This window comes from Oncorhynchus mykiss, chromosome 3 (genome assembly GCF_057628025.1).
Source record: "Oncorhynchus mykiss isolate SJ-2025 chromosome 3, ASM5762802v1, whole genome shotgun sequence".
Lineage (NCBI taxonomy): Eukaryota > Metazoa > Chordata > Actinopteri > Salmoniformes > Salmonidae > Oncorhynchus > Oncorhynchus mykiss.
In genome coordinates, this window is record NC_143024.1 from 12111753 (window position 1) to 12124967 (window position 13215).

The following is a 13215-nucleotide window of genomic DNA, read 5'->3' on the forward strand; positions in this document are numbered from 1 at the left end:
GGATCTATTACCCCCCCGCTCAGTCTCAATTCTGTGTTCCGAATAAAACAAAAACCGGGAACAGTTAGCAACGCACAACGTCTCCTTCTCCCCACCAAAGAAATGCCTCATCCTCTCCACCCCACATTGAGTAAATAACATAGTTGCCCTCGTCCAGACCACAGTAAAAGAGGGGAGAAAAATAAAATCAATAGCCCAGCCTACATATGCCTCCCCCAAGGGACATAGGGAACCCCAGGTAATAATAGCAACAACAACAAAAAACAGGGAAATAAAAGTAGGCTGAAACATTAGTAGGCCTAGGTTAGGCTATACAGCCCATCCCTCTCAGTTAAAGGACAATAAGTATAAATTGGACGGCTATAATGACATTTAGGGGGTGGATCTCTGGATATCGGCTATCTGTCGTCTTACCTCCTTTAGTAATGGCATTAATCGCATTTAGTCATTGGTCTGTTTCTCATTGGCCAGGATTGTCTTTCAAAAAACGTTTTGCCTCTTCGGGAGTTTTGAAGTGTCGCAAGGCTCCTTGGTGAAGAATCCTGAGCTCATTTGGGTATTTGAATCCCCTGAAGATGGTCAATGGAGTATTTCTTCACTTCGTCAAATTCTCGGCGCTTTCGTCGTATTCCAGCTGACAGGTCCTGGTGTAAAGCGAGTTTGGCGTTTCCCACTGTGATGGTGTTGTTTTTCGCCGCCTGTAGGACTCGTTCCTTGTCGGTAAATCTCAGGAAACGTATGGTGATTGGGCGCGGTGGTTGTCCGGCTGCTGGAGGGGGCCTCAGTGCTCGGTGAGCTCTCTCGAGTTCTATGGGCCTGACGGTGGGCAGGTGGAGCCACTCGGGAAGTTTGTCTTGCAGGTAGCGGATCAGTGGCATGTTTCCCTCTTCTTTTTCGCCCAGATTGAATGGAACACAATTATTCCTTCGCCCCCTGTTTTCCAGGTCCTCTGTTTTCTCTTCCAGATGCTCGATTTTCTTTTTAGCATATGCTATTGTTTCCATGGCATCTGTCAATAAGTTTTCCATGGATAGGATTCGCCCCTCTGCCTCGTCCAGGCGCATCTTGCTGTTGATGTCAGGCAAAGCGCTTTCCAGGATTGTCACCTTGCCCCCTATCGCACTGAGCTGAGAATTAATGGCATCTAATTTAGTGTTTAGTTCTGTACGTTGGGATCTCAACTCAGAAAGGATGTCTTCGACAGAGTGCGAGGTTGGCATTCGTTGTGCCTCGTGGGGGAGCGGGTTCTCTTGCTCCTGGCTAATGGCGCTAGTTTTTTCTGAAGCTAGCTTCTTCTTGGAGGCTTTTTCCGTCGCTAATACTCGAGTCCGGGTAAAAATGTCACCTGTAGTGTCGCCTTTTGTAGCCGCCATGACTTTTTCTTACTAAAGCTAGATGAGTGTGAACTTGGAGTGGAGGTAAGATTAGGAATTGGAAACTACTTGTGCGGAGCTCTTAGTTCATGCGGCCATCTCGTTCAAGGGTCACGTGATCCCCAAAAAACCTTATTTTAACAAGTAAATTAGTTTTTTATTTTGAAGTTGCCATCCAAGAGGGCTGGTCTTAAGTTATTCACTCATTTGACATGTAGTTATCTAGAAGAGATTCAATGATGAGACAGAAGAACTTCAATAAATAATTATTTTAATAAATATCCAAAATGCTGCACTGGTTAATTCATTAAAGGAATTCTGATTGCATACGGTTTTCCTGGTGAATTATTAGTTTCATGTTCATTCTTGGGCTTGCTATCCTACTGGCACGGTAGAGATCGCATTTGTAAATACATTTTTGCACAGGTCAGAGGCAAATTGGTAGTTTTATACAACCCCTAACTGTTGCAAATAATGTATAGATGCTTTTTTTCAGAGGGAGAATACGTTTATTCATGTTCTGCCTTGTACAGTGCTGCTGCGGTACAGTAGAATTATGAGATTAACACATGGTACTTTGTGGGAGTTGTTGTCCCACAATTCCTGCATATCAACCAATCAGCATCCAGGATCCGAACCTCCCATTTTATATTATTATTATTATTATTATTATCATTGCATTGTTGGGAAAGAGCTCACATAGTATGCATTTCACACTATTAAACCTGTTGTATCCTGTGCACATGGCAAATGAACTTTGAACTTGAATGAAGCAGCAAAATGCAGATTTTTACAGTATATCTGAACTGGATAACTTTATTCATTTTAACATTGGTGTCAAGACAGATACTCTGTGTAAAATAAAAACAACATACATTTCATTAGTTCAGTATAATGTTTGCCTTGTTTTCATAAAGTCAGAACCAAACCCAATCTCAGTTTAGTTTGCCATTTATTGATTAGTATTTAAGTTATTCTGGAAACATCACATTGAAATTGCTAATTGAACTTCGGATCTTCACATATGAGTCATACAGTTAGACACCATCAGTGTTTTAAGGTTAGTAATGACTACACTCTCAACTGTCACACACCTCCACCTTCATGACTGCACGACTACCGCATGACATGGAGGCCTTGATGGTCACATGATCACCTTTATAAGTGATACTGGAGCCATCTCCTTCACCCCTAACAAATTTTCTCTCCACACTGTTATACATCTCATGATAAAGAGCTTGATCACATAGTTTGCAGTTGTTGAAGATTCCCACTGCAAACCAGTTGGAGTACCAGTTATAGTCAAAGGGCACAGAGAACATGACAGCTATTATCTCAGTTTCATTATTATTGGAGGGATTGAAGAGCTCATAGGTGAAAACACCAACAGCTCCCCTTGCTTTACCGGCGGTCTTGGTGAACGTGCTGACGTCTCTCTTTGAGGGTCCTACAGTAGGCTCCAAGGGACTTAAGTTGTAGCCACTGTGCATGTGGACCCTAATGATAGATAAAAACATCACAAGGTTACTCCAAAAGGCACCAAAATAGAAGCCAATCACACTTTTTGTAAGAGCAAATTGGAGGCAGAAGGCGTAAGTGATATCCTGCGCTAAAACTACACAAATAATGCATTGGTAAATGAGCAACGAGAGTTTCATGAAGCTGAACCTCCCGAATCCCTTTACCCACATACAGTGAAGTATTCAGACCCATTGACTTTCTACATTTTGTTACGTTAGTCTCATTCTAAAATGTATGAACAAATATATGTAATCCATCTACACACTATCCCATAATGACAAAGCAAAAACAGGTTTGTAGAAGTTCTCTCCAATATATTTAAAATTAAACAATTACATTATTTACATAAGTATTCATAAGTATGCTATGAGACTCTAAATTGAGCTCAGGTGCATCCTGTTTCCAATGATCATCTTTGAGATGTTTCCACAACTTGATTGGAGTCCACCTTTGGTAAATTCAATTGATTGGACATGATTTGGAAAGGGACACAGCTCCCACAGTTGAAAGTGCATGTCAGAGCAAAAACCAAGACATGAGGTCAAAGGAATTGTCTGTAGAGCTCCGAAGGTCTCCAAAAACATAGTGGCCATCGTCATTCTTCAATGGAAGAAGTTTGGAACCCCCAAGACTCCTCCTACAGCTGGCCGCAGGCCAAACTGAGCAGTCGGGTGAGAAGGGCCTTGATCAGGGAGGTGACCAAGAACCCGATGGTCACTCTGACAGAGCCCCAGAGTTCCTCTGTGGAGATGCGAGAACCTTCCAGAAGGACAACCATCTCAGCAGCACTCCACCAATCATGCCTTTATGGTAGAGTGGCCAGACGGAAGCTATGACAGCCTGCTTGGAGTTTGCCAAAAGGCACCTACATAACTCTCAGACCATGAGAAACACGATTATCTAGTCTGATGAAAACAATATTGAACTCTTTGGCCTGAATGCCAAGTGTCACGTCTGGAGGAAACCTGGCCCCATCCCTACGGTGAAGCATGGTGTTGGACGCATCATGGAGTGGGGATGTTATTCAGAGGCAGGGACTGGTAGATCAGTCAGTATTGAGGGAAAGATGAACGGAGCAAAGTACAGAGATCCTTGATGAAAACCTGCTCCAGAGCAGTCAGGACGTCAGACTGGGGCGAATGTTCACCTTCAAACAGGATAACAACCCTAAGCACACAGCCAAGACAATGCAGGAGTGGCTTCTGGACAAGTCTCTGAATGTCCTTGAGTGGCCCAACCAGAGACCGGACTTGAACCTGATCGAACATCTCTGGAGAGACGTGAAAATAGAGAAGAATGGGAGAAACTCCCCAAATACAGGTGTGTCAAGCTTGTAGCATCCAAATACCCAAGAAGACTCAAGGTTGTAATCGCTGCCAAAGGTGCTTCAACAAAGTACTGAGTAAAGGGTCTGAATACTTATGTAAGTGTCACATTTCCATTTTGTTTTTTTATACATTTGCAAAAATGTCAAAAAATCTGTTTGTTTTGTAATTATGGGGTATTGTGTGTAAATTGATGAGGTGCGGAAAACGATTTTAATACATTTTAGAATAAGGCTGTAACGAAAGAAAAATGTGGAAAAAGTTAAGGGGTCTGAATACACTGTAGGTTAGGCCAGCCTATCGGTTTCTGAATGAATGCTGATTGGCCTGATTGTGTCTACAATTTGGCAGTCTTCTGGGTTTGAAGTGCTGTCAGACACTGAATCACCAATTAAAATAATAATACTGGGAGGAATGAACAATTCATAGGCTGGGCCAGGCAAAGTAAATGCTACCAAGAGGATACTGTCATTTTCTCAATAACCAAAATGTGGGTGTGAAAACTGATTGGATGGACTGAAAGGAGTCTGGGATAGTGGTAAATGAGATACGATTCTTCAAATCAATAACCTTTTAAGTATTGTGGCTCTGACTCTAACCTCCAGTCTACACTATAAGCAGCGCGCAGGCTGATCCATGCCAAACAGAGCCGCCACGGCAACGGTGAAGTCTGGGGGTTAGAGATCACAGAATAAAAAAAGTAGTTACTTTGGGTTGACGAGAACATGGGAACTGCAATCATTTGTAGTCTCAATGGTGCAGTTCCGGTTAGTCGGAATGCTTGAAGAAATCGCCATAAGCGACTCAGCCCGGGTAGGAATAGACATGATGGCGGTTGTAATAGCGATAGTGGCCCTTAGCCTGTGGAGACAGACACAGCACAATGGCACAACAACATTCAGTTACACGTTCACCTATAGTTTCACCTAGCAGTATACAACTCCTATTGACAACTATAGTTTCACCTAGCAGTATACAACTCCTATTGACAACTATAGTTTCACCTAGCAGTATAAAACTCCTATTGACAACTATAGTTTCACCTAGCCGTATGAAACTCCCGTTGACACCTACCGTTTCACCTATTAGTATAGAACTCCTATAAATCAGTCAATTTATGGCATAAATGATAAGAGCTGTAAAGTCAACCTCTAACAATACATTATTGTTAGTTATATGCAGAGCTGGATCAAATTCCAACATGTTTGCATTGCTATTTGAACATTTTATTCATTATTTTAATTAATAAATAACCAAAACAACCACTTGTATTAACAGTATATAAGAGCAGCGTCAACTCCCCATCAGTACGACCAAGAATATGACTTTCGCGAAGCGGATCCTGTCTTCTGCCTTTCACCCAGGACAGCGGAATGGATCCCAGCCGGCGAACCAAAAAAACGACTTCGTAAAAGAGGGAAACGTAGCGGTCTTCTGGTCAGACTCCGGAGACGGACACATCGTGCACCACTCCCCAGTATACTTCTCGCCAATGTCCAGTCTCTTGACAACAAGGTTGATGAAATCCGAGCAAGGGTTGCATTCCAGAGGGACATCAGAGACTGTAACATTCTTTGCTTCACGGAAACATGGCTCACTGGAGAGACGCTATCGGAGGCGGTGCAGCCAGCGGGTTTCTCCACGCATCGCGCCGACAGAAACAAACATCTTTCTGGTAAGAAGGGGGGCGGGGGCGTATGCCTTATGGCTAACGAGACGTGGTGTGGTCACAAAAGCATACAGGAACTCAAGTCCTTCTGTTCACCTGATTTAGAATTCCTCACAATCAAATATCGACCGCATTATCTACCAAGGGAATTCTCTTCGATTATAATCACAGCCGTATATATTCCCCCCCAAGCAGACACATCGATGGCTCTGAACAAACTTTATTTGACTCTTTGCAAACTGGAATCCATACATCCTGAGGCTGCATTCATTGTAGCTGGGGATTTTAACAAGGCTAATCTGAAAACAAGACTCCCTAAATTGTATCAGCATATCGATTGCGCAACTAGGGCTGGCAAAACCTTGGATCACTGCTATTCTAACTTCCGCGACGCATATAAGGCCCTGCCCCGCCCTCCTTTCGGAAAAGCTGACCACGACTCCATTTTGTTGATCCCTGCCTACAGACAGAAACTAAAACAAGAAGCTCCCGCGCTGAGGTCTGTTCAACGCTGGTCCGACCAATCTGATTCCACACTCCATGACTGCTTCCATCACGTGGACTGGGATATGTTTCGTATTGCGTCAGACAACAACATTGCCGAATACGCTGATTCGGTGTGCTAGTTCATTAGAACGTGCGTTGAAGATGTCGTTCCCATAGCAACGATTAAAACATTCCCAAACCAGAAACCGTGGATTGATGGCAGCATTCGCGTGAAACTGAAAGCGCGAACCACTGCTTTTAATCAGGGCAAGGTGACCGGAAACATGACCGAATACAAACAGTGTAGCTATTCCCTTCGCAAGGCAATCAAACAAGCTAAGCGTCAGTATAGAGACAAAGTAGAATCTCAATTCAACGGCTCAGACACAAGAGGTATGTGGCAGGGTCTACAGTCAATCACGGATTACAAAAAGAAAACCAGCCCCGTCACGGACCAGGATGTCTTTCTCCCAGGCAGACTAAATAACTTTTTTGCCCGCTTTGAGGACAATACAGTGCCACTGACACGGCCTGCAAACAAAACATGCGGCCTCTCCTTCACTGCAGCCGAGGTGAGTAAAACATTTAAACGTGTTAACCCTCGCAAGGCTGCAGGCCCAGACGGCATCCCCAGCCGTGCCCTCAGAGCATGCGCAGACCAGCTGGCTGGTGTGTTTACGGACATATTCAATAAATCCCTATCCCAGTCTGCTGTTCCCACATGCTTCAAGAGGGCCACCATTGTTCCTGTTCCCAAGAAAGCTAAGGTAACTGAGCTAAACGACTACCGCCCTGTAGCACTCACTTCAGTCATCATGAAGTGCTTTGAGAGGCTAGTCAAGGACCATATCACCTCCACCCTACCTGACACCCTAGACCCACTCCAATTTGCTTACCGCCCAAATAGGTCCACAGACGATGCAATCTCAACCACACTGCACACTGCCCTAACCCATCTGGACAAGAGGAATACCTATGTGAGAATGCTGTTCATCGACTACAGCTCGGCATTTAACACCATAGTACCCTCCAAGCTCGTCATCAAGCTCGAGACCCTGGGTCTCGATCCCGCCCTGTGCAACTGGGTACTGGACTTCCTGACGGGCCGCCCCCAGGTGGTGAGGGTAGGCAACAACATCTCCACCCCGCTGATCCTCAACACTGGGGCCCCTCAAGGGTGCGTTCTGAGCCCTCTCCTGTACTCCCTGTTCACCCACGACTGCGTGGCCACGCACGCCTCCAACTCAATCATCAAGTTTGCGGACGACACAACAGTGGTAGGCTTGATTACCAACAACGACGAGACGGCCTACAGGGAGGAGGTGAGGGCCCTCGGAGTGTGGTGTCAGGAAAATAACCTCACACTCAACGTCAACAAAACTAAGGAGATGATTGTGGACTTCAGGAAACAGCAGAGGGAACACCCCCCTATCCACATTGATGGAACAGTAGTGGAGAAGGTAGCAAGTTTTAAGTTCCTTGGCATACACATCACAGACAAACTGAATTGGTCCACCCACACAGACAGCATCGTGAAGAAGGCGCAGCAGCGCCTCTTCAACCTCAGGAGGCTGAAGAAATTTGGCTTGTCACCAAAAGCACTCACAAGCTTCTACAGATGCACAATTGAGAGCATCCTGGCGGGCTGTATCACCGCCTGGTACGGCAACTGCTCCACCCACAACCGTAAGGCTCTCCAGAGGGTAGTGAGGTCTGCACAACGCATCAACGGGGGCAAACTACCTGCCCTCCAGGACACCTACACCACCCGATGTCACAGGAAGGCCATAAAGATCATCAAGGACAACAACCACCCGAGCCACTGCCTGTTCACCCCGCTATCATCCAGAAGGCGAGGTCAGTACAGGTGCATCAAAGCTGGGACCGAGAGACTGAAAAACAGCTTCTATCTCAAGGCCATCAGACTGTTAAACAGCCACCACTAACATTGAGTGGCTGCTGCCAACACACTGACTCAACTCCAGCCACTTTAATAATGGGAATTGATGGGAAATGATGTAAAATATATCACTAGCCACTTTAAACAATGCTACCTAATATAATGTTTACATACCCTACATTATTCATCTCATATGTATACGTATATACTGTACTCTATATCATCTACTGCATCTTTATGTAATACATGTATCACTAGCCACTTTAACAATGCCACTTTGTTTACATACTCATCTCATATGTATATACTGTACTCGATACCATCTACTGTATCTTGCCTATGCCGCTCTGTACCATCACTCATTCATATATCTTTATGTACATATTCTTTATCCCTTTACACTTGTGTGTATAAGACAGTAGTTTTGGAATTGTTAGTTAGATTACTTGTTGGTTATTACTGCATTGTCGGAACTAGAAGCACAAGCATTTCCCTACACTCGCATTAACATCTGCTAACCATGTGTATGTGACCATTAACATCTGCTAACCATGTGTATGTGACCATTAACATCTGCTAACCATGTGTATGTGACCATTAACATCTGCTAACCATGTGTATGTGACCATTAACATCTGCTAACCATGTGTATGTGACCATTAACATCTGCTAACCATGTGTATGTGACCAATAACATTTTATTTGATTTGATTTGAGTATTTGTTAATTCAAATACTCTTCCAAATATATTATTTTCTGTTCCTTTTTAAACCTCTGAAATTATTATTTTTTCGGCATTGTCACGCCCTGACCATAGTTTGCTTTGTATGTTTCTATGTTTTGTTTGGTCAGGGTGTGATCTGAGTGGGCATTTTATGTTGTATGTCTGTTAGTTGATTGTGTCAGCACAGTTCTTATGATAGCTTCACGGTCGTTGCTCGTTTATTATTTTGTATATTTTGTTTAGTGTTTATTAAATTCACGATGAACACATACCACGCTGCATTTTGGTCCTCCGATCCTTCCAACTACTCCTCCTCAGACGAGGAGGACGACGATCGTGACAGGTATATTTAGCTTGTCATTAAGGGTGGGTTGCACCAACATGGAATAACTCTTAAACTGGGTTAAAATCCAGGTTTATCGATTAATCTTGTTGCACCAAATTTTAAATCTGGTTCTAAATTAATCCAGGTTCAATTAAATCCTTCCTCTAATCTACATTTAGTTTCCACTTTAAACCTAGATTAATATTAAGCCTGTTGCTAAATAAAATAAAAATATATACATTTAGATTGGAGATGAATTCTAAACTGCCACTTGAGGTGGTTGAACTGATGAAATGTCAGCATATCTACTGTGGAGAGACCCAAACGACAGAGTTCCTCAGAGAATGATTAGAGACAGGTTGAATCCTGTTGAGTTTTATGATAATGATGAGTTTTAAAGGAGATACAGAGTCCTTGGAGAAGCGGTAATGCAACTAGAAAGAAGGGTTGAACCAACCATTAAGCATGGGAGTGAAAGGAACACGGCTGTACCTCCTGGTGGCCCTATGGTTCTACACACCTGGATGTTTCCAGATGGTGGATGGGGACCTTTTTGGACTCCACAAGTCAACCGTCTGCTAGATTGTAATCCCTGTCCAGTGCTATTGCCGGTCTGAAGGATCAGTACATAACGTTCAATTCTACAGAGGAAACGGCAGCTGGATTTTACAAGAGAGCTAGATTCCCAGGTGTATTAGGGGCAATAGACTTTACACACATTCCTATTCCCAACTATTCCGTATTCTGAAAGGTTACTGCTCCATCAACATGCAGGCTGTCTGTGATGACAGATGTCAGCTCTCCAACATCCTACTGCTCCGTCAACGTGCAGGCTGTCTGTGATGACAGATGTCAGCTCTCCAACATCGTAGCTAGATGGCATGAGGTCTCAGAGTTTTTGGAGTGTGGAAAAATAGATTCCCGTGCCTACAGGAGGGGCTCCGCATGACGATGGACACTACAATGACAATCATTATTGCAGTGGCAGTTCTGTATAACTTTGGCAGGAGACTGAGGAGGACCTACCTGAGGAGAATGGAGAGAGCCAGGTGCAACAATGGAAATAGAACTCTGTGAGGAAAATCTTGATTGAGAATCATTTTGCAGTCTAAGGTGTATAATGCAGCATTGGTAACATGTAAAAAGCAATATTGTATTTTGATAACCTAATTAGCAATTGTACGTGTCTATCTGTATTAAAATGTATTATTAAGACTTATTCTCAATATCATACAGGGTGAAACTGGAGGCACCAGAACACAAGAGTGGGGACAAGACTGGAGGACAGCAAATTACTTGGGAAAGGATTGTTTTAATAAATAATTGTTTAAATAAATAAAAAGATCAGCATTAAGCATTTGTTTCCCTGAAGGAGTTTTTGTTTCTGAATTTGCAGTAACTCTTTTTGTAAATTCAGGACCTTAATCTGCAGTAGATTCTTCTCTCCAGCTCCAAAACATCAATATGAGCTTGATTTCTGTCAGTTCTGGGGCGTCTCCTTGGCCTGTGACGTTTTTGCTGATGTTGCAAGATCCACGCACTGCTGTTTCTCCATGGCACAGGCTCAACTAAAGGAAATAAAGAAAATTAACTCATTATTAGTAGGCTATTTACGTGCCCATTTGGTACATTAATTGAATTGAGGCTTATGATATGCCCAGCCTTGGTACAAATGATGTTATGCAACATGCTGTAACGGGCCTGATTACGGTAACATTGTAGTAAAGTAGCATTAACGTTAGTTTTAACGTGCATTATAGTCATTCATATTTACCAGTTATTTATGCTTACTAAATATTGGTGGGTCGATTTTTCCACTGTCATCATAGGGGGGGCAAACTGCTGGGGAATCATCTCGCATATCTTCTGGAAGAGAGGATCCATTCCTTTGGACGGAGGCCCCCTCCCGTCAGAAATAGCCCCCGCCTCTCTCTGCCGCATCTTTTTTTGCCTTTCGCTTTTAAGTTTTTCCAGCACGCCTTCATCCCTCTTCTCTTTAATCCGAATCGATCCATTAAATCTGTCGCATAAAATGGCCCGTGTCTTCCTTTTTTTTGACAGTTATGTTGTCTGTCTTTTTATCTTCCAGTACATTACTAAATTCCTCCCATCACATATTTTACGTACCATGATCAGGTGGCTAGCAGACAAATAATACATGACTAAACAACAATGTTAAGTAATGACAATATTAAGTTATATTTCATGCTAGCTAGCTTGGTTTATAATCTAGCTAGCTACAGTAGCTAACGTTAGCTACCGAATGACTTTTCTGTCTAGTACTGGCAAATGATGGAATATATTTCAAATCAGCCAACCCATGAGATCCTTTCACGATGGAGTTGCAGTACTTCTACATTGTTATTATTTAATCAAGGAACAGCACCTTTGTGGCCTCATTTGCCAAGTAGGCTAGCTACATCGTTTCAACTCATGAAATACCTAATATATTGGTGTAACATGTCACTACTCAGAGTTTAAATCCATGAATCATACATTTACTGATCCAGATTTTAAATTAAGTGGTGCAACACATATCTGATTAATTATAAACCTAGATTTACAAATCCTAGTAGATTAGTTCTAATCCTAGATTAATTTTCACCGTGTTGGTGCAACCCACCCTAAGAGTAGATTATTTAATCATAATGAAAATCAAACACACACATTGTGTTGCCAGTCACAGTGTAGGGCGCAAGATGCAACTGAAAATTTGCAGCTGTGGAGAAAGCAAAAAGGATGGAGGAAACTTGCCTTGAAGTGTCGTAGAAATATTGGTTCAGTAATATCTCTCAGATACCGAAACTTGTGAATTCAAAATAGACTTTATTTCAAAGTAATAAGCCGAGTTGGTCCATGGAGCAACTGCCAGTCCCAGACTCAGAGATCTCTTTACATCCACAGCTTCAGTCTGACGCAACATACAGTACACAGCCACTCCTCTTTATAGAAATTATCTTCACCCTTTGGTGTTCAGACACTATCATCACTTTGTTCAATCCCATCTTCCCTTATTAGCACATACTTCAGGGCATAGTTTCTATTGGTGGCGGAACCATAGCAATGATACAAAAATACAGACATACACAATGCAAGTGCATGTCTTAAGGATACTTATAGGATTAGGTAATGGCTTTCCCTAGGCCTATGATGACACAGACATACATACATATATACATAATGGCTTCTCTTAATCCTATATTGATTTGTATTACTACTCTGAGATGCATAATATATGTACTGGAAAATCACCCATAGAAGAGCTGGGCATCTTGTTATGACATGCATTATCTGAATTAGTTCCACATAGTTAAACCTATGGAGAAGCGGCTTCTATGGAGGATCTTTGACTATCTTTTAACCTCTGAGTTGGTTTAACGTTGGACCAGAGCAAACGTTACTTAGCTAACTAGCTAGTGTGCAGAGCAGCACTATAATTAAAAACACATCTTACCTTTTTGCAGTTAATGAATCCAATGTGAAGTGTGATAACTATAGCACAGAGAGCACAATGCCTGCAGTCCGAACACTTAAAAGACACACCCTATCCCCTCAGCCCTCAAATGAAGTGGACACTTCTGATGACGCATCATGACTGCTTAAAAGACGCACCCTATCCCCTCAGCCCTCAGCCCTCAGCCCTCAAATGAAGTGGACACTTCTGATGACGCATCATGACGTCTGACGACGTCACACTTGCAAGGCGAAGGGCGAGAGAGGAAGGAATGACTTTTTAAATGGACCACCCTTGGCCTGAAATTCTTCACTTGTTCATCCCGCGATGATTGTGTTTTCAGCCACCGGTATCTTGTGGGTGCTTTATATGCACTACAGTTAATTATGATTGCATGTCTACTTATATTAACTATATAAATATTAATATACACCTACT

At 42.8% G+C, this 13215-nt stretch overlaps 1 protein-coding gene across 1 annotated transcript; it reads right to left on the bottom strand.

Moving 5' to 3' along the window:
* Positions 1-2170: 2170 nt before the first annotated feature.
* Positions 2171-12868, bottom strand: LOC149984361 (DELTA-sagatoxin-Srs1a-like). Its single transcript, XM_090220921.1, has 3 exons — positions 12778-12868; positions 4928-5080; positions 2171-2870 (listed from the first exon to the last, which is right to left on the bottom strand). The coding sequence occupies exons 2-3, from the start codon at positions 5044-5046 to the stop codon at positions 2453-2455; spliced, it is 537 nt and encodes a 178-aa protein (XP_090077047.1). The 5' UTR covers positions 5047-5080; positions 12778-12868; the 3' UTR covers positions 2171-2452.
* Positions 12869-13215: the final 347 nt, after the last annotated feature.